The sequence below is a fragment of the Hyla sarda genome, chromosome 8 (assembly GCF_029499605.1).
Source record: "Hyla sarda isolate aHylSar1 chromosome 8, aHylSar1.hap1, whole genome shotgun sequence".
NCBI lineage: Eukaryota > Metazoa > Chordata > Amphibia > Anura > Hylidae > Hyla > Hyla sarda.
The window spans coordinates 142,917,305-142,939,598 of record NC_079196.1 but is presented as its reverse complement, the minus strand read 5'-3'; the positions used below and the strand labels follow the sequence as shown (position 1 = coordinate 142,939,598).

Genomic DNA, 22,294 nt, shown 5'->3' with positions numbered 1-22,294 from the left:
GGGTTTTACCAACATTATGTATGAATTTTATGCAATGATCTCCTTTATATTCACTAAAGAGATTTGCCCACAAAGGGGAAACATTAATGTGACATTAATGGGAGTTACAAAATGAAGTAGCCCCACAAGCTACACTGTTTACATAACTTAGAGAGTTACATAAACAGTGAAACTCCTGTACAACACTTGCGCACCTCTTAATCTTAATTACCGTATATACTCGAGTATAAGCCGACCCGAGTATAAGCCGAGACCCCTAATTTCAACCCAAAATCCCAGGAAAAGTTATTGACTCGAGTATAAGCCTAGGGTGGGAAATACCTCATCCCCCCCTGTCATCATCCAGACCCGTCATTAACATCCTCATCATCCCCTTGTCATCATCCCACACATCCCCCCTTCATCATCCCCTTGTCATCATCCCACACATCCCCTTATCATCCCACACATCCCCCCTTCATCATCCCCTTGTCATCATCCCACACATCCCCCCTTCATCATCCCCTTGTCATCATCCCACACATCCCCTTATCATCCCACACATCCCCCCTTCATCATCCCCTTGTCATCATCCCACACATCCCCTTATCATCCCACACATCCCCCCTTCATCATCCCCTTGTAATCATCCCACACCCCCCCCTTCATCATCCCCACCCCCCTTCATCATCCCCACACCCCCCCCCCCTTCATCATCCTCTTCTCATCATTCGCCCTCAGTGGTCTTCAACCTGCGGACCTCCAGAGGTTTCAAAACTACAACTCCCAGCAAGCCCGGGCAGCCATCGGCTGTCCGGGCTTGCTGGGAGTTGTAGTTTTGAAACCTCCGGAGGTCCGCAGGTTGAAGACCACTGCGGCCTTCAACATGCGGACCTCCAGAGGTTTCAAAACTACAACTCCCAGCAAGCCCGGGCAGCCATCGGCTGTCCGGGCTTGCTGGGAGTTGTAGTTTTGAAACCTCCGGAGGTCCGCAGGTTGAAGACCACTGCGGCCTTCAACATGCGGACCTCCAGAGGTTTCAAAACTACAACTCCCAGCAAGCCCGGGCAGCCATCGGCTGTCCGGGCTTGCTGGGAGTTGTAGTTTTGAAACCTCCGGAGGTCCGCAGGTTGAAGACCACTGCGGCCTTCAACATCATCCAGCCCCCTCTCACCCCCCTTTAGTTCTGAGTACTCACCTCCGCTCGGCGCTGGTCCGGTCCTGCAGGGCTGTCCGGTAAGGAGGTGGTCCGGTGAGGAGGTGGTCCGGGCTGCTATCTTCACCGGGGGCGCCTCTTCTCCGCGCTTCCGGCCCGGAATAGAGCCGTTGCCTTGACAACGACGTATCTGCGTCGTTGTCAAGGCAACGTGACTATTCTGAGGCCGGGCCCGAAGCGCTTAGAAGAGGCCTCCCCGGTGAAGATAGCAGCCCGGACCACCTCCTCACCGGACCACCTCCTTACCGGACAGCCCTGCAGGACCGGACCAGCGCCGAGCGGAGGTGAGTACTCAGAACTAAAGGGGGTGAGAGGGGGCTGAATGATGTTGAAGGCCACAGTGGTCTTCAACCTGCGGACCTCCAGAGGTTTCAAAACTACAACTCCCAGCAAGCCCGGACAGCCGATGGCTGCCCTGGCTTGCTGGGAGTTGTAGTTTTGAAACCTCTGGAAGTCTGCAGGTTGAAGACCACTGCGGGTGGGGGAGTTCACTCGAGTATAAGCCGAGGGGGGTGTTTTCAGCACGAAAAATCGTGCTGGAAAACTCGGCTTATACTCGAGTATATACGGTACATAACACATCTGACTTGGCTGTTTTCGGTGCCTGTCCATCTCCGTCTGCTGTGAACAGGCTAGATATGGCCTGGCAGCCATCTTTTTTTATTTATCACTACCTCTTATTCATAATATGATTATTATACTTGTTATATCATTATATATATTAGTGCGTATTTTTTAAGCTGCTAATTTAATCTCATAGAAAAATCAAGAAAAAAAAAAAGACATAGAATAAATCTGTCAGGAAAATTAAGAACATGCTACAAAAAAAAAAAGTGTTGGCTTTCTGTTCAGTAAATCTGAGCATGTGTGTTTTACCAAATTAAGATCCACAATTCATATAACGTTTACTTACGTTCCATAAAATAAGGACCAGGCTCAATTTTCCAGACAATTTGTCCTTTCTGAGTTCCAGTTACACCTCTATTCTTGGAATCCCAAAAGTTTGCAAGGCAATTTTCATCTAAAAATAAATGTAAACATTATCAGTATTAAAAACTGCTATAGTCACACATCTTTAAAAATGCAGCAAACTCATTGTTATCTTTTTTGGGGGCCTTTTTAAAGAAGAACGCTGGGATATAAAGGATTTTAAGCACATATAACATTCTGTCAGGCATAATTTTTTTTTACTTTCCTCCCACCTCTCCCCTGGTGCTCCCCCCCCCCCCCCCCCCCGATGTCTGACTGTGGTCCCCGATGCAGCAACGGCTGACCACAGTGATGTCCCGCCTCAGCCAGTAATTGCTATGCTGCAATCTGACTTATTAAGTCCTGGCACCAGGTAGTAGACCGCAGCGGGAAAACAGAGGCACGGGGGAACGGTGGGAGGTAAGTAAATGTTTTTTTTTTTTTGCTTTGTTTTTTACACCTGACAATATAAAATTTGCTTAAAAACTGCCCATTTCTGAGTTTTCATTAGGGCTCTATATAAAAGGATTAAGGGAATACATTTCTCTTCGAAAATGCAGGAATAGGTAAGCATTTTAACCTACACTCCAAAAAACTCCCACAAGTATAAAAACATGTGGAGGTGGAGATGTTAAACAATGACATAAGAGCCCAGTGATTCTCCAAACTTGTTTTTTTTTTTTTTTTTTTAATACCTCACAAATGCTCACAAAGAGATTATTAATATGGTGACATCTTTTACGTATCAAAATGGCTAATCTCAAAAGGAACATTAGGACGCTTATGCAATTCTTGGTTAAACTTAAGTAAGGCATCCGGCTTATAGGGGTGGATAGAGTGGAAAGGGAAGTTGGGTTGTAGGACTTGTGAGTAACATGACCTGTTAATTAATGATGAATGGCTCAAATACATTCTACTTAGATGACAACTGATGTTGTTATGAAAGTGTTGTTGTTTTGTGATTGAATACTTTTGTTGATCACATTTTTGCACTATTTATATTCGGGTGGATTTTACCCTAGATACATTAAAAGTTAAGTTTTACGGCACCTTATTATTTTTTTGGTTTTTGAAAGTGTTGATACATTAAATTTTTTTTCCAGGACAACAGCTAATGGGTACATGCAACTAGCCTACTTCTGTGCACAAAATTACTACTTCATGTTAAAGGGGTATTCCAGGTATTTTTTTTTATTTGACTATGCTACAGGGGCTGTAAAGTTAGTGTAGTTCATAATATAGTGTCTATACCTGTGTGTTATGGTTTTCTCACAATTCTTCTGTGATTTTCATAGTTACATAGTTAGTACGGTCGAAAAAAGACATATGTCCATCAAGTTCAACCAGGAAATTAAGGGGTAGGGGTGTGGCGTGATATTTATCTTTACCAGCATATAAAATGACTGTTGTCTCAGTTTTTTCCCAGCTTGCAATGTGGCCGAGACTTGACTCACTAGTCAGCTGATGACAGGGGGCCTGTCTGCTTCAATGGGTGGAGGGATCACTTGGTGGGAGAGAGATCAACCTGCAAAAGCTGTAGGCACCCTGATTGAAAACCACACTGTTTTGAATGGATGCAGCTCATTTATGTTTCAATGGGTGGGGTGGCTGATATGTGGGAGAGAGGAAGATGGAATTGTGGGATTTGTAGTCAAAGAAAAGAAAAGTCAAACAGGAAATACAAGTTCACAAAAAGCAAGCCACAGTGTTAAGGTAATGTCACAACCAGGGCTGTGGAGTCCAGAGTTTTTTGTACTTCCGACTCTGACTCCGGTTCCCCGACTCCAACTCCTCTGTATTAATATGCAAATGTTTTTATAAACACAGTTGAATCCAAGAAGCTGTTCCACCAAGTTCTTCTAAGCTCTTCTAGCAGAGAGTGGTAGTTGGGCTGAAGCTGCTGCCTTCTCCTTTTTGTGTGCTGATCTGCTGCTGAAGATAGGGCAGTGGGAGGATCCAGGAAGGGGCATTTATTATAAAACATAATTTCCCTAGTAGAATCCCATAGTCATGTTTAAAGTTTAATCTAACAATTGGAGTTTACAAGTTTTTATAGCCTTAGCTGAATGGCAGCAGTTTTTCCAATGGTTTACAGCTTCAGTCTTGAACTATTGACCCTCCATTCCCTTCACTTATACAAGTGTCTGTCTCTAGTCCTGCAAAAACATATTTACTTAAATGGGCACTTTTGATATATTGTAAAGCATGCAGAGCCAATAGGTTTTGCAATTGCTTTCATTAGAAAATGTTCAGTATTTCATCCTGAAAAAGCCAGTCAAACAACTGCCCCCCCCCCCCCGTCTGCTTGGAAACATACTAGTCCTGCTGTGTCCATGCATCATCCCCTATATCATGGACACACTTACTTGATTGACGGCTGTGAGCGCAGGGCTCACAGCTGGAGGAAAAATCCTCCCACTGTCAGCTTGGGTCTACCTACTGTCAGTGAGGACAAGCTGGGAGTTGTAGTTTTGCTAATGCCAGGGGAGATGTGAGCAGTCAGCAGGGGGGGCGGAGACCTGCACAGAGAGGCCACGCCCCCTCCATTTGAGAGGAATTCAGACTAGTGAGGTAAATTAAAAGTGTAATAAAAAAAAATAAAGGTGCTAGACACATAAACAAATCGATGTTCATGGTCAGGATAAGGTACTGAAGGTATATATTAAAAAAATGTTTTTTGTTGTTGGATCTGACGGGTACGCTTTAATCCCTTGTCAGTGAGAGGCTAGGTTACCCATGGGTTCCCTGTAACAGCAGAACACAACACTATGGAAAGTATAAGTATTGCCGCTCCTAATTGTGCGTTGCATGCCATATAGTGAAGCACATGAAAAGCATGCTTCTTCACGGTCACTTAACATGTTCGTTTTGCGGTTATGTGAGGCACTGCATGCATTGGTCTTTATTCTTACAGTAGAGAAGTCATTAATTATAACTTTTTGTGAATTGGGACATTTAAACTTGTTATTTTTTGTTTTGTTTTTTCCAATCTAAATTTAGTAGGAGTTGGAGTCGGTGCATTGTTTGTCCGACTCCTCGACTCCGACTCCACAGCCCTGGTCACAACATAGCCATTTAGCCCCAAGGCAAGTGCAGATCCTTCCTAAGCATGTCCATTACTGCCTGCCAGGTACGTACTAAAATCACCTTATGCTGCACACAAAGAAAGAAAGCTGCACGCTTCTCACCAACGGCCAATGCGATCCACCTGCACAATCAGACCTGCCGGTCCTGCCCCGGCTTCAAGGCATTAATCCAAAAGGAAAGAATGTCCAGCGCTGGTGGTGCACTTAAAAGCTTATTTATTTCTTGTCATGGAGTCACAATACCGGTAAAGGAACGTCTGACGCGTTTCGCACCCACAGGTGCTTAATGGTAGACTAAATTCTCAAATACAACATGCAGATAAAATACCTTAGAAAACAGGTCACGTGAGGGGCAATAAAAGCAAATTGAAAAACCAGACCTGGATGAATGGAGGCTTGGATGCATAGCCTAGTATGCTAGTTTGCTAAACGCACTCTGTGTGAACATAGACCTACCAAGTTAGATATTCTGAAGGTGTTCGGGATGATAACATTATATCAGCAAGTATTCCAAATTCTAGATAACATCTTAAGGCATGTATAAATACTGAGTCATCTTGAATTAGTGTGCTGTTCAATATGCTTTTTCACACCTATTTGGACAGATTATACCAGCAAATAATTATATACATCTCCATAGGTACACACTATGAATGGTGGATAACATTCCAATTAATATGTCATTATAAGATTCAACCTCTTATTCATACCTTGCGGGTGTCTGGTGTCGAGGAGAAAAATCCAATAGGTTTCCCTATTAATAAGTTTTCTTCTTATATCACCTGTTCTAATCCCTAAATTGACTCTCTCGACACTAGAGACCAGCAGGGAATCCATGGATCCCCCAAGTGAATCGGGATAGCATGGATATGCCTATCTTATCTCCTTTAGAGTCTGAGATATGCCTCCTGATCAGAGTTTTTAATGTATTAGATGTTGATCCGACATATTGAATGTCACACAGAGTACATGTAGCAACATAAACTAGATTTTTTTAATTACATTATTACTGTGGTACTGGAGATTATTTCTTTTGTGGGGAGCATGTGTGTGCAAGTAATGCACCTGTTATGTCCACAGCCCCAATTGCCTGTGGTTTTTAACCAATTGGTATTACTATCAGATTTATTATTTTTATTTTCTGAAGTAGAACTACCTGGATTCCATTTTTGAAAACCTCTCTAAGAATAGGGTCGGTTTCAAGAATAGGAGTGTATTTTTTTATAATGTTTTTGATTTGTCCAAATTGGGAGCTATATGGAGTAACAAAAAATGTTTTCTTATGTTTTTTATTCAATTTTGAACTGCATCTTTTGTTATGATCATAGGTGACAAGCCTATCCCTATCCATTGCTTTCGTCTTATGGGCTTGATTCAGACACTCAGATGTATAGCCTCTCTTTTTAAGTCTCTCCTTGAGATCATCTATCCAGTCTGTCTTTATTGAACTGTTACGTTTGATCCTACACATTTCCCCAAAGGGGATATTTCGTAATACATGTCTAGGATGACATGAAGACGCCATTAAAGTTGCATTTGCAGCCGTGTCCTTCCTATATGGAAAAAATGGTATGCTTGACCCTTCATTGGTTAATGTCAAATCCCAAAAATTAATGGATGTAGGACTCAGGTGGGCTGTAAACTTAAGGTTAAGATCATTTTGGCTAATATACTCCACAAACTGAAAAAAATTGTACATCAGTACCCTTCCATATTATCAGTAGGTCATCTATGTACCTTCCTATCCAACTAAATTGTTCCATATAAGGGTTTGATGGAGAAAAAAAGAAAAGTTGCTCCCAGTAAAACATAAAAATATTCGCAAATGAGGGGGAGTATTTCGCGCCCATGGACGGTCCCCTGGTCTGAAGGAAGAAATCGCCGGCGAACATGAAATAATTGTGGTATAACAAAAATTCCGTAGTGACGGTGATAAATTCCCTCAGACCAGGGGAGTAACTGCTGTAGTGCTCCAAATGGTAACTAAGTGCCATCATGCCTGCTTCCCATGGTATTGATGGGTATAAACTCACCACATCGCATGTAGCCCATGACATGTTGGTCTCCCATTTTTTATGTTGTAGATTATTAATCACATGTTTGGTATCCTGCAAATATGTGGGAATGATTTTGATCAGTGGCTGCAAATAATGATCCACCCACTCCCCAAGCCGCTCAGTAAGGGATCCGATCCAGACTACAATAGGCCTGAGTGGAGGGGGAAATATCCCCTTGTGTAACTTGTGGAGTGAGATGAATACCGGTGTGACAGGTGTAGTGACAAATAATGCTTCCTCCAGTTTGGTATCTATGGCTCAAAGGGCTACTCCTTCTTGTAGTATTTTTTTCAATTTAGTTCCTTTACTTGTATTGTGACTCCATGACAAGAAATAAATAAGCTTTTAAGTGAACGACCAGCGCTGGACATTCTTTCCTTTTGGAAAATCACCTTATGGTGGATAACCCCTTTAAGTCATTATTGTGGGCAGGGCTTCCACTCAGGTAAAAAAAACTTTCCCCAGTTAAAGGGGTACTCCGGTGGAAAACTTTTTTGTTTTAATAAACTGGTGCCAGAAAGTTAAGCAGATTTGTAAAGTACTTCCATTAAAAAATCTTTACTCTTCCAGTACTTTTTAGTAGCTAAATGCTACAGAGGAAATTCTGTTTTTTTTTATTTCTTTTTCGTCTTGTCCACAGTGCTCTCTACTGACACCTGATGTCCATATCAGGAACTGTCCAGAGCAGGAGAAAATCCCCATAGCAAACCCACCACTGGGGACCCCATTACCATCAGCCCCCGGAGCATGTTCGCTCCGGGTCTGATGACTGCGGATCACGGGGCCGGAGTATTGTGATGTCACGGCTCCACCCCGTGGGACGTCCCCTCAATGCAAGCCTATGGGAGGGGCCGTGACAGCTGTTCTGCGTGAAAGATCAGCGGCGGGACCCCCCTGATCAGGCATCTTATCCCCTATCCTTTGGATAATGTCTTTGTGCCGGAGTAACCCTTTAAAGGTTTTTCCTTTAGAGATGTGCTTCCAAACAAAGCAGCAAATTTTATGAATTTTTATCAAAGAATTGCACTAAATCTTTCACAGATTACTACCATTGGTAAGTAAGTGGAAATGTATAGACGCACGTTAGCCTAAGCTAATTTTTATGTGACTTTTGTGGGTACGCATAAAGTAGCAAACACCCTCAACTAAGCAATTTTCAGTTTTCATTTTGCTGTGGTTGGGAATTTAATAAGTGAGAATGGCGCACGTAAGCAAAAAAAAAAGTTGAAAACCCCCTTCAAAAAATCCTAAGTCAAAGCCAGGTCAGCCCTGGCTTACATAAATGCCTTTGGACAGCAAATGCGACTTTTTGTGCAACATTTTCTAAAGCATTTTCGGAGCTGGTTGGTTCAAAGAGATTTGAAATTACAATGCCGTAATTTGATATTCCTGGCAGCCAGCCGGCTCTGCTCCTCGGCCATCCACCCACCGCCGTTGGCAGGGAGCGGAACCGGCCGGTTCACAGAAATATGAAACTACAGCACTGTCATTTCATATTTTCGGCCGAAGCCACAGTAGTTGTAGTTTTCAACTCCCATCACAGGAGTTCTAATTTAGGAATAGCCAAACTCCAGCTGATGCTTAACTGGAGACTCACTTGTTTGGAAACCCTATTTTATGGGCATTCTCCCCAGGGGAGAGCGCTATAAATGTACTAACCAATTTTTCTTTTCAGATTCAATAGTTTTTTATTGAATTTTTTTTTATATACATATTAAACAAACATTTAAACAATAGATTGCACATCTATGAACGACTCTTTAAGGAGAGTTAAGCACTCTGTTCTTCTTTCCGCAATCAGCAAACAAATAGGAATGGGGTGGCGGTGGGGGGGGGGGAGAAAGGAAGTAACGGGAAATAATCGGCATCCAATAGTAAACACAAAAAGCATGTCCATGTTCAAATGTCCAGAAAAAAATTGTACAGTTATACATTTTGGAGAGAAAAACTATATCATTGCTCAAATGCATTGGAATAGGCACATAAAAGGAAAAAAGTCATGTGAACCGGTCTTTTATAGAATTGTGGAGTAGATAGATCAAGTAGCCATACTATTATAGTGTGTAGAGGAGAGCCATGTTCTCAGCGCTTCTGGAACTTGGGAAAAGTACCATTACCCAGGGAGATTGTTTTTTCATATAAACATGTAACATTTATGTTATTGATCAATTCAGTCCTAGAAGGGACCACCGGAGATTTCCAGACTTTAGTGAGGGATATTTTTTGCTATAACACAGATAATACTTACAAGATCCCTGAATTTAGGTGGGATAGATTGCATGTGAATAAGTAAGAGTGCCAACCCAGGAGACCATGTGACCCGTAATTTCAACACCTCTTCTAGGAGGCCCAATACGGGACTATGAGTGGGCAATCCCACAAAACATGTAGAAGTGTACCCCGATGGCCACAGTCTCTCCAGCACAGGGGGGAAGAATCAGGGTATATGCTGGCAAGGCGGTCTGGTGTATAGTACCAGTGCAAGGTGGATTTGGAGATAGCTTCGATGTGTTAAACACATTGAAAAGCGTTGTGTGCTGTGTGAAAAGCCTGTTTCCAGTCTTGGTCGGTTATGTGTACCCCTAGGGACCTCTCCCATGATCTATATGGGTGCGATTTAACAAAAGACTTGGAGTGGGTATAAGTAGAGTAGATCAATTGTAAACCTTTTATGTTGCAACTTAGGAAAGCCAACGTTGGCATGTGAGGATTAGTTCCCGAGGGAGTCAGTGTGTTTAGAAAGTGTCTAATCTGTAAGTACATATAGAAATCCTGTTTAGGTATGGAGAATTTCAGCTGTAAGTCTTGGAAGGACATTATTTGTCCCGTAGTGTATAGGTGTTTCACGATTAAGATACTTGTGGAATGGAGGCATGAATGAAGGTGAGGGGGATAGAAGCACAGTCAGCTAAATTGTGAGAGACTGCCTTAAGTGAGTATTTTTTCCAAGCCTCAAATGTCGCTCTCACCAAAGGATTAATAAGTGGGGGTGTTAAATTTGTGTTCCAGAAGGGAGCCCACAGCATGTCCGATATGTGATATGGATAAACATCCACATGTAAACCCAAGGGATCTCCAAGCACCCCTTCCGCCATCCTCTCAAGGAACCCACTAACGTAGCTGTGGTATCCCGGTACCGCATCCTATACGGTACCTATGTATCTGTGGGTCCCCATAGCCAGAGTCCCTAGGGCGTAGGGATCCCTGTGATGTAGTTTACCCCTTGTCGCCTCTATTCCAGCTCATAGACCATTAATTTATTTAAGTTTAATGTAAATAGGGTAATATATATGTAAATAAATGGTTAATAACCATCTGACCTTTGGGCAGATGAGAAAAAGGAGGCTGGGACCTTGATCGGTACCGTTCTAAATATGTAAAGAAGGTGAGGCACAAGCAACATTTTGAACGAAGCTACTCATCCTGCCCAAGATATCTCATATTGAGAAAGTCGCTTAGTCTTCTCTTCAAGGTCTTTCAATAAGGGTACATAATTGAGTTGGTAAAGCAATTTGTGGGGAAAAGCTAGTTTTATGCCTAAATATGGCACGTCTGAAGTTCTCCAATCAAACGGGTGAGAGGTTTTAAGGGTGTTTATCGTGTCAGCGTTTAGATGAAGGGGTTTGGTTAAAGACAGGATAATATCATCCACGTACAGCGAGATAATATCTGTTCTTCCCCCTACATCAACTCCATGGATTTGAGGGTCCGCCTGAATTGCATATGCTAAAGGTTCCAGACATAGGATGAAAATAAGGGGAGATAGGGTGCACCCCTGTCTAGTACCATTGGTAATATTCAGGGGTTCAGAAAGGGCACCGTTCACAAAAATTCTTGCAGTAGGGCCCGTGTACAAGGATTTAATTTCCTGGAGAATTGTTCCTCCAAATCCCAAATGTTGAAGGGCCAAGAAGGCGTACGACCAGCGAAGCTGGTCAAACGCCTTCTCGGCGTCCAGGGTAAGGATCAAAGCCGGGGTGTGACTCCTCTCAATGTGGTGGAAGACATCAATCAAACGTCTTGCGTTGTCCGATGTCTGCCTGCCCGGCACAAAGCCGGACTGGTCGGCCTGGACAAGGAGGGTAGTACTACTGCCAAGTGGGATGCAATTATTTTAGCGAATATTTTTAAATCTTGATTTAAAAGCGATATAGGTATGTAATTTTGGGGGAGATCTTGGGACTTCCCGGGTTTAGGAAGAGTGACTATCAACAATTGGAGGTTCTCTGTGGGGAAGGAGCCTCTATCAATGGCTAATTGGAAGAAGTCTCTGAGAAATGGGGAGAGAGTATCACAAAAAACTTTATAATATAGGTTGATAAACCCATCAGGGCCGGGAGCTTTCTGAGGTGGGAGAGATTTGATTGTTTTCACTATTTCTTGCACTGATATAGGTTTATTAAGTGTTGCTAATTGTGCAGCGGTGAGTTGTGGGAGACCCAACACCCGACAAAAAACTATGAATAGAAGCCTCTAGGTCAGTTGGCGGTGGGTGTGAATCTTTTAAATTTTATAAGGAGGAATAAAATGTTTGAAAACTATTGGCTATATCAGAAGGGGTATAGGCATCAGAGTTAGTAACAGGATGTCGGAGGCGAGCTATGCGAGAACGTTCGTGTCTCTGTGTAAGGCGAGACACTAACAATTTTCCCGCCTTGTCATTTTGAGAGTAAAACCGGGCTCTAGTCCGCCTCAAATTTTTCTCATATTGAAAAAGCAGCAAGCCTTTGAGCTCCTGTCTGAGGGTGGTCAATTGAGTGGCTAAATCAGGGGATGGGGTGACTTTATTTTGAGCTTCTAACTGTTTCAATTTAGATAGTATTGTCTGCATTTGTGCTTCCCTTTTCTTTTTGCAAATAGCCCCATATTTGATGAAAACCTCATGTAGGGCTTGTGACAGTTCCACAGTGTGAAGGCATCTGTTTCACTAGTGGCGTTGATGTTAAAGAAGTCGGTCAGGTTGGCCTGCAATGTCTGGGTATGGTCAGGATGGGACAACAGAAAAGGGCTTGCCCTCCACATGAACTTGGGGGATACATTGTCTCTTTCATGCAGTGACAGTGTGATAGTAGCGTCGTCTGACCACGATATTAAATCAATGGAGGATGATGCCAAACTGGTCAGTAGAAGTCTGTCCACGAGGAACAGGTCTAGGCGTGAGTAGGTCTTATGGGTTATTGAGTGATGAGTGTATTTTCTTTCTGAAGGATGTAGAACTCCCCAAGCATCGTATAGGTCGGCTGAACCTAAGAATTGAGCTAATGTCCGGGTGTCAGTAGTAGAGTCAAGGTGTGGGTCCACCACCAGATTAAAGTCTCCACACATTATGAGTGGACCATTTTTAATACGGTTTACCGTTTTTAAGACTGTGTGCAGAAATCTGTGTTGACCTAGGTTAGGTGCATAAATGGATAAAAGTGTATAGGGGGCATTATTAATAGAACATGTAAGTGCTACATATCTCCCATTGAAATTGCTAAAACAAGTCTCCAATGTGAAAGCTACTGTATTTCTAACAAAACTACTCTAGCCTTGATTTTTAAAGTGGGAATGAAATACGTGTGTGTGTATGCGGGGCGTTTTACTCTAAAGGCGTCTTTTTCTAGAAGGTGTGTCTCCTGTATGCATACAACGTCTGCCCCTTTCTCTATCGCCTCCCTCCACATAAAAGATCTTTTGTGAGGACTGTTAAGACCGTTCACATTTTTTGATATAATCTTAATAACCATAAATGAGAAGAAAAAGCATTGTTACACGTATTAAAACAACATAAGAGGGTGACCGTAGGCGCCTCCCAGCCAGCACACCCCGGTCGTATGAGCATGAGCAATGAGCTATGGACAAATATGCAGTATGCCATTTCTCAACAAACATAAACAAAGTGCAAACCAGTAAGATAGAAAAAAGGATATCGCAGGTAGAGGCCGAAGCCTCATTCCCTGAGTGGGGGTAATGTCCATGCCGAAGCCGGACGACACCACACAGCGGACACGCCCCTGAAAAAAGAATTAAGGCGGTGTGGACCGGAGTCAACGGACCGAGGACCAGTCATCATGTACTTTCCTAGCCTGTTTAGGTTGGTCTTTTTTGTAATCCACCGGAATGTTCCATTTATGCAGAAGAGCTGTACCCTCCTCCAAGTTGCGGATAATGTAAGCATTGTCCCCGTGGCGAGTGATTAAACGAACAGGGAATCCCCAACGGTATGGAATCTTAGCAGACCATAGGGCGGTGGTAAGAGGCTGTATTTCTCGGGGAAGTTGCAAAGTACTTACGGACAAATCAGCATAAATGGCCACCTGATGTAATGGGGCGGGCATGCCCCCATTAAGGCGAGCAAAGTTCATCAATTTTTCTTTAACTGTGTAAAAGTGAATCCTCGCTAATATATCACGTGGCACTTTGTCATCAAGGTGTCTGGGTCTGGGCACCCTATGAGCGCAATCCACCTCTAGTTCCTGAGGGGTGCATGAAGGGAGGGCAGCTTGTATAAGAGAACGCACATATGTTGGTATTTCTGAAGGTGCCACCGACTCCGGCACCCCACGCAATTTAACATTGGGGACCTTTGCTTTCAAGTTGGCCACCTCCTCCTCAACTCCATTTTGGGAGTCAATAACCTCATTGTGTGAAACAGCAAACTCTCCAAATTTGACTTCAATTTGGTCTACCCAGCTCCTCCACAGTGTCATGTAAGGGGTTAATTGCAGCTCTCATGTCCCTTTTGAAGCTTTTTTGCAAGGTAAGGAGCATATTTTTAAGTTGGGTATCAGTAACTGCCTGGTCATTAACAGCAATTTGTTGTAATTCATCACTGTCAGCAGTAGGAGATATCCCTGCGATCCCTGCTGCAGGCGGCTGATCAGAGCGCTGCTGTGCCCGATGCTGAGATCTCTGAGGCAACGGGGAGGGAGAGTCAGACTGCCGTGGGGAGGATAGAGGCCCCGTGACGGGAGAAGGTGCACACTATGTCCCTGCACGCCGGGGAGGCAGTAGGAGATTGAGGGGCCGAAGCTGCAGTGTCCGCTTCCTGGGGTAAGTGGATTACTTGCAGTGCTGGGTCTGACAATGAGCGCCTGTGTGAGGAGGACGACGTGCTTATCTCCTTAATGCACTGTACCTCTGAGTCCCGTTCCTCCTTGGCGCCATCTTGGGAGCGAGGTCTCTTCTGAGTAAAGTAAAACTTAGCCAGGGATTTGTTGTTTCCTAGCTTTCTCCTTCTGGTGGGCATGATGCTTGTTTGTTCCCACATCCGTGGGTATCTTTCTGTGCTCCGGTCGTCGCTGTGGGGTAGCTATCAGTTCAACATTGACATCATATTGGGAATTACAGACTTAGTACAATGCTACAAATTGTTTATTCCAAACATGCTATGCTACTATATATCATAAAAAAGTCAAGCATGAACAATGCACTAGAAGATTATGAATATAGTGCAAAATATAATATACAATATAATATACAGTAGTCTCTTAGGTTACAATATCTATTAAAATGATGGCATTTCACAAGGATATCCCTTCCCTTTTGACTGTTTAGGTTCAGATCTTTAGATAGATTGTGAGGATGATGGGCCACAGCACAGCTTCACACCTAGGTGTACAGAGATATGCAGCGAGTGCTTTTCACTTGAATGGAGCTGTGTAGCATTTACCTTGTAGAGTGGGTGGCTTGGGTACTGCAGAGTAGTGGAAACTTCTGAAAGTTGTCTGTGCAGGAATTACCCACTCAGCCAGTCACAAGCTGCAGTGGGTGGATTGCTGTGGGACACTATATCGGACGAAGATTTGGAATGCACTGGCATCCCCGCTTCCTCTCCTGCTCCTCCCAACTGGAACCATCTTTTATCTCAAATTCCCACCAAAGAGCACTTCCGCTCCTTAATTGCTGAAGTTAAAGACACTTGTAGGGCAGAAATCTCCTTCCTCTGCCAGGATCTCCAGCATGTCTGACAGGGTTGAGAGCTTGGAGGACGCCCATGACTCTACCAGGACTTATATAGCTCAGCTTCAGTCTACTATAGCTTCACAAATGGAATTCCTCAGCGATCTGCATGGTCATGGGGAGGATCTGGATAACAGGGGGAGATGTAATAACATCCGGATGCGGGGTCTCCCCGAAGTGACCTGTAAAGAGGACCTCCAGGTGACTTTGGAAGCCATCTTTAACCTCATCTTAGGTGAACCCTCTTTCCACAAAATTAAGTTGGATAGGGCCCATAGCGCTCTGTTCCCAACGTCTAATGGCCCCCCTAGAATCGTTATCTGTTGTGTCCACGACTTCCAACTTAAAAGAGGCGATGATGGCCAAGGCCCATAAGCTGTGTAATTTTGACTTTGATAGGGCTCCAATTCAATTGTTTCAGGATCTTTCCTGGCTCACCGTCTGGAAAAGGTGGATGCAACAGCCCCTCCTGGCTATTTTACGCACCCATCGAGTGCCCTACAGGTGAAACTTTCCATTTACCCTACATGCCAGAAGAGATGGACGCCCTGCTGTTCTGCGTTCTTATGCGAATCTGCAAGCCTTCTGCTCTACACTGGACCTGCCTGTTCCTCAGAAGACGGATTGGGATCTCATTTCCCCTCCACTTCCACCGGTATGGCAGCCTGTTCATCCTCACAAGTCTGGACAGTCACGAAAAACTGCCCCTCCGAATCCTAGGAGACCCCAGCTAGTTCCACCTTAGTTGGACTCTGGTGATGTTCTCGGAACACTTGTATAGGGATTTAGCTCCCACCTGAATTGCCTTACATGCCCTGTTCCTGCATGGTTTCTCTTCTTTTTGATTTCCCTAGGATGTAGACTTGGGACTTCTCTATGATTGGCTCTCCCCTGAATTCAGCTACGTGAATATGTTGTATTATATCTTTGTTTGATTATATGATTCCACTGTTTTCGCATATTTGGTCATTGTAGTTTTCCTGCTTGTGTCTTATTGGCTTGGCCTCGGGTTGGGAGGTTTTTTCTTTCGGTGGCTTTTCTCTTTTGGAGTACTCCCATTTTTCCCCCTCCCAGGCTGTGCCAATTGACTGGGTCTCTTTGGGACCAGTGTTTTTCTTGTTCTTTCGTATGGTCTTGGCCTCTATATTGGCCTTTTGGTCATGTTGTCTGGTTCATGCTGATATATGATCCATATTTGCTGTTTTTACGGTGTTACATTGCCCGAGGTCTCGGTGGCTACTACGGGACTCTCGGGGCTGTGATTGACAGCTTGCTGTGGAGCGCGTTTGTGAGCCGCTGAACTGCCGGCTCAGTTGTACAGAGAGACGGGCGGCTGAGTCCCGGAATGGGTGACATATCAGTACGGCGGTGGTGTTGTGGAGGGTCGATAAATAGACTACGGGATAAAATAGACTGCGGGGTGAATATAATTCAGGACACTATTTTTTTTTGTATATATCGTGACATGTGGATGGAAAGAGTTAACCGGCGTGGCGCATGTTAAAAGCCATTGCAGAGTGTATATGTATATGACTGGGAGGAATAGTGTGTCTTGTCGGGGTGAATGTGAGGGAGGTGGGATATGGGAATGGATGTGATGTCAGATGGTGATGAAGTATGATATTGTGGATGTGGGGGGTATGGGGGGGTGGGTTTGTATGACAGCTATGAGAGCGTAAAGTACAATGGAATAGTGTTGTATGGTTTGGACATGTCAGTATAAACGTGTGAGTGTGGCTAGGATATGGGATTGTGGGTGGTATAAATTGGGATGGGTCAGTATGTGTGTGTGAGTGCGGTTAGGATCTGGGATTTTGGTTGGCATCAGTGTGGCGTGGATGGGGTATGAATGACATAATTCTTAATTATATTTGTTAATAATTCTTCCTTATATTTGAGCTGTGTTTGTTCAGTCGTAGATGAAGGGGTTGGATTGTTCTGCCCACATACGGTTTTCTGCATTTACACTGGATGACGTAAATGACATAGTCGGACTGGCAGGTGAGGGCATCCTTGATGGGAAAGACTTCTCATGAGATGGTGCTGGTTATTGTTGTGGATCCGTGGATGATTGATCTGCAACATAGATATTTTTTCTTGTTGCATCTGTATACTCCATTAGTCGTTTTTTTGGGTTCCAGTTTTTCTGTGTCCTTTGTGTGTCTCCCGAGTTTACTGGGTGCTATCATACCTTTCAGGGTAGGGGCTCTCCGGAATGTTATTCCGGGATTGGTGGGTAAGTTTTCCCTGAGGTAGGGGTCAGCCCGGAGTATGTGGCAATGTTTTGCAAATTTCTTTATGGCCCGCTGAGTAAGTTGTGATTAAATTCATTCTGTATTTGTTTTTGGGATTGGTGGTTGTGGGGTTTGGTTTATTGATGCAATCTTCTTGAGTTAGATTGATGGTTTTTTGGTAGCCTCCTTTGATAAGTGTTTTAGGGTATTTTTTTGCCAGGAAACGTTTTTTCTTTAGAATTTTTGCTCGTTTATGGAAAGTGGTGTTGTCTGAGCAATTTTTTCATATTCGCTTGAATTGTCCAAAAGGTATGCTTTGTTTCCATTTTCTGTAGCCGCTTTGATATGAAATGTAGCTATTGGAGTCTACTGTTTTGAAATAGTTGGATGTGACGATGTTTTTACCGGAGTGTGTTATCTCCAGGTCTAAGAATTCGATTTTTTCAGCAGAAAAATTAGGCGTGAGGGGGATACCGTATTCGTTTTCATTGATGTCCATGATGAATTGGTTGATTTCTTCTGTTGTCCCGCGCCAAAGGAAAAAAAAGATCATCAATGCATCTTTTGTATAGTAGGGCATGGTTCTGGAAAAGAGTATGGCTTCTGATAGGTTGGTCCTTGAATTTGCCCATAAATACGTTGTCATATGCCTTTTGGGAGCGACGGAACGCGTGGAGTCTCTTGTGGCCCTGTCCTTTCACTGACCTTTTACATCTGGTCTAGTCCTCCATCTCTTGAAATGCTTGTCTCATAAATATTGTGATTTGCAAGTATAGGTTATGTCAGTGCTCTGAATTACTGTTCATTCTTGTATACACAGATATGTTGCTGCATAGCCTATACATTTATGATGCATAATAGCTTTATATGTATGGTGTGACGCATTATTCATTATAATAGGACGGGTGCCTGCTTCTAGGAGAGGGGGTTCATGGCCCCTCCCTAGGTGAGTGCTTGGGCTTATGTTTCTAGCCCATTATTTTAAATGGTTTTACTCTTTTTTTCTTCCTTCCCCCTTTTTTGCATAGTCATATGTGTATATTTAATAAAATTTGCATACTTATTTAATATTTGTGTGTTGGTGTGGTGATGCATATTCAGTGTTTTCCCTTTCTTCTTTATTGTTATCTTGAAAAGTCATACAAGTCTATGTAGACCAGAAAAGTTGATGGATATGGCCCGAGTTTGTTTAACCCCTCAAGGACCAGGCCAATTTTTACTGTAGGACCAGAGGGTCATTTGCACATCTGACCACTTTAATTTTAAGCATTAATAACTCTAAGATGCTTTTACCTTTCATTCTGATTCAGAGATAGTTTTTTCGTAACATATTCTACTTTATGGTAGTGGTAACATTTTGTCGATACTTCATTTCTTGGTGAAAAATTCCCAAATTTGATGAAAATTTTAAAATGTTGCATTTTTCTAACTTTGAAGCTCTCTGCTTGTAAGGAAAATAGACATTCCAAATAAATTATATTTTGATTCACAAATACAATATGTCTATTTTAGGTTTGCATCATAAAGTTGACATGTTTTTACTTTTGGAATACATCAGAGGGCTTCAAAGTTCTGCAGCAATTTTCCACAACATTTTCAAAATCAGAATTTTTCATGGACCAGTTCAGGTTTGAAGGGCTTTCTTATTAGAAATACCCCACAAATGACCCCATTATAAAAACTGCACCCCTCAAAGTATTCAAAATGACATTCAGTAAGTGTGTTAACCCTTTAGGTGTTTCATAGGAATAGCAGCAAAGTGAAGGAGAAAATTCAAAATCTTCATTTTATACACTCGCATGTTCTTGTAGACCCAGTTTTTGAATTTTTACAAGAGGTAAAAGGAGACCAATCCTCTCAGAATTTGTAACCCAATTTCTCTTGAGTAAGGAAATACCTCATATGTGTATGTCAAGTGTTCAGCGGGCACAGTAGAGGGCTCAGAAAGGAAGGAGCGACAATGGGATTTTGGAGAGCAAGTTTTTCTGAAAAGGGTTTTTGGGGGGCATTTCGCATTTAGGAAGCCCCTATGGTGCCAGAACAGCAAATAAAACTCACATGATATACTATTTTGGAAACTACACCCCTCAAAGAATGTAGCAAGGGGTACAGTGAGCCTTAACACCCCACAGGTATTTCACAACTTTTTGTTAAAGTTGGATGTTTAAATGAAAAAAAAAATTTTTTTCACTAAAATGCTGGTTTTCCCCCAAATTTTACTTTTTTACAAGGGGTAATAGGAGAAAATGCCCCCCAAAATTTGTAACCCCATTTCTTCTGAGTATGGAAATACCCCATGTGTGGATGCAAGCGCACTACAATGCTCAGAAGAGAAGGAGCGCCATCAAGCTTTTAGAGAGGGAGAATTTGGGGGCGTGACCATGCACGGCATGTGAGCAGACGTGCTGCACAGAGCTCCGCCGAGTATCCTAAACTAATTCTGGGCATCAGGCTACTTACACTATTTTGAGTCTTACCTATTGCTTGCTGTGGGTCCCTGGAGTGGAGCGGTGGTGAAATGCAGGGACACCGCCGACAGAAGAAGCAGCTGGGAGCGGTGGACGGCTGTGAGGCCGAGTCCCTGAAGGACTCGGCGCCATCTTGTGTGGAGGTGGCGGGGATCACGGAGCGCCTGCAGCGCTTCGTACGAGTTACAGACGCCACTGACAGAGCTCCAGTGGACAGCTGGAGTGAAGAGGACCTGGATGGGGCTGACTGGCCGGCCGAGCCCTTGCTGTCTGAGGAGCTTGCAGACCCGGCCGCTGGACAGTCGGGGCCTGCTTGTGACGATGGTGCAGGTCAGTTCTCTGTTAACCCCCTGTATGCTGGAGGGCCCGCCGCTTCTCCTGGGGACTCCTCTACCATGAATCCCCTGCTGCATGCTGCATCTGGGCAACCTGCCTCACCATCCCTGGCCATACAATCTCCCATGAGTGCTCCCACACAGGCCCCTGTGGACTGTACACCTGTTGTTGCTAGGGGTGATGCTGCCTTGACTACTGCTGCTGTACTGCACGTCCCTGATCAGCTCAATATGGACTGTTCCCCTGTTGTTGCTAGGGGCCATGCTGCCTTATATTCTACTGTGGTGATGCATGCTCCTAAACAGCTTCTGTTGGACTTTACCCCTGTTGTTGCTAAGGACACTGCTCTGACTACTACTGCTGTGCTGCATGCCCCTCACCAGCTCCCTATGGACTGTATCCCTGCTGTTACTACAGGCAACGCTGCACTGACCACTCCTGCTGTACCACATACTCCTAACTTGCTCTCTATGGACTGTACCCTGCTGTTGCGGTGGGTGCCACTCTCCTGACTAATACCACTGCGGTGCATCCTCCTAGGATGTCTCCTGTGGACTGTTCCCCTGTTGTTGCTAAGGGCGACACTGCTATGGTCTCTACTATTGCTACGCCTCCTGTTGCAGAACCCACTTTGAAGGACATTTTATTGGCTATCTCCAAGGGCAACAGAGATGTAAAGCTGTTGCTGGGTGGTCTCCGTGAGGACATCAATCTTATCAGACACGACATGCAGAAAGTCACTGAGAGAGTTGGTGCGGTAGAGGAGCGGGTGGGGGAACTTGAAGATCGGGTCCCCCCTCTTCAAAGGGATATGCACAGTGTTGTTAATAACCTGACTGCCTTGGCTGCCAAATCCGATGACCTGGAAAACCGCCTGCGGCGGAATAATGTGCGGCTTGTCGGAGTCCCTGAAAAAGCGGAGGGTCGTGACCCTAGCGATTATTTTGAGAAATGGCTCCTCTCTACCTTTGGGAAAGAAACTCTGACCCCTCTGTTTGCAGTTAAACGGGCACACAGGGTGCCCACCCGTCCTCTCCCACCGGGGGCCCCCCTAGGGCCGTCCTCATCTGTGTGCTCCATTATAAGGACAGGGACATTATTCTTCGAAAGGCTCGAGACTTTGAGTCCATAACTATTGATGGGAACTGTATATCTATTTTTCCAGACTTTTCTGCTGAAGTACAGAAACGGCGGGCGAAATATATGGATGTGAAACGTCGCCTTCGGGCCTTAAATGTGAAATACTCCATGTTTTATCTGGCAAGATTGCGGGTGGTTGCCCTCGGAACCACTCATATGTTTGACACCGTGATTGCAGCAGCGGAGTGGTTGGATAGACATGAGGTTCAGATACGGCGCGGCAACACTTGACCCTCCTGCTGAGACTGGCTGTCATGCTGCGAACTGATGTGGCCTACCTCTCTCTGTTTTCTCCTGTTCCTCGTCATTTAACATGATTTTGTGCCTTATTATCTAATTGTCAGCCTATGCAAATTAGTTCATTTTGTTTCTCCTTGCCCGGCTAGGAGGCGCCGATCCGGTGCACTATTACTTGATTCTTTTACTGTGACTTGAGGTCCTGTTATGACTTGTTGCGGCCTTTCCGGCCAGTATATGTTTTCTCATGTTCCTTAGTTTTGGTCTAATTTTGTGCCATATTGCCTCACTGTATGCCTATGCATTAGTTTCTATGTTATTTTCCCTTGCCCTTGCTCAACTGATGCTCCCTGTTGTTGCCTGATGCCCGCATTATATGTATTTCTGTGTTTTTCTCTCGGCTATGGGCAAGATGCTTAATTACGCCCTCTGCTCCCGCTATATGGGCTTTTTCTATACCCCCCATGTCGCAAGTTGCGCTGTGTTGTTGTTTTTTGTTGTTTGTCTGGGATGTTTTTGTAATCTGGTGTCCTCTTCTTGGTCTGTCTTTTGGCAACTCGTCTCCTTTGTCCCTATGTTCCCCTACATTGTTTGGTCTGGCAGATCTCCGTGTGTGGTCTTTACTATC

General features: G+C 44.1%; 1 protein-coding gene across 4 annotated transcripts in view; it reads right to left on the bottom strand.

Annotated features, from left to right (window-relative positions):
- Window positions 1–22,294, bottom strand: part of HECW2 (HECT, C2 and WW domain containing E3 ubiquitin protein ligase 2) — a 660,271-nt gene that overhangs the window by 456,788 nt on the left and 181,189 nt on the right. For all 4 annotated transcript variants that reach the window (XM_056536055.1, XM_056536058.1, XM_056536057.1 and 1 more), the window contains one exon: window positions 2,109–2,216. In XM_056536055.1, the coding sequence (XP_056392030.1) occupies window positions 2,109–2,216 (108 nt within the window). The remainder of the gene's footprint in view (window positions 1–2,108; window positions 2,217–22,294) is intronic.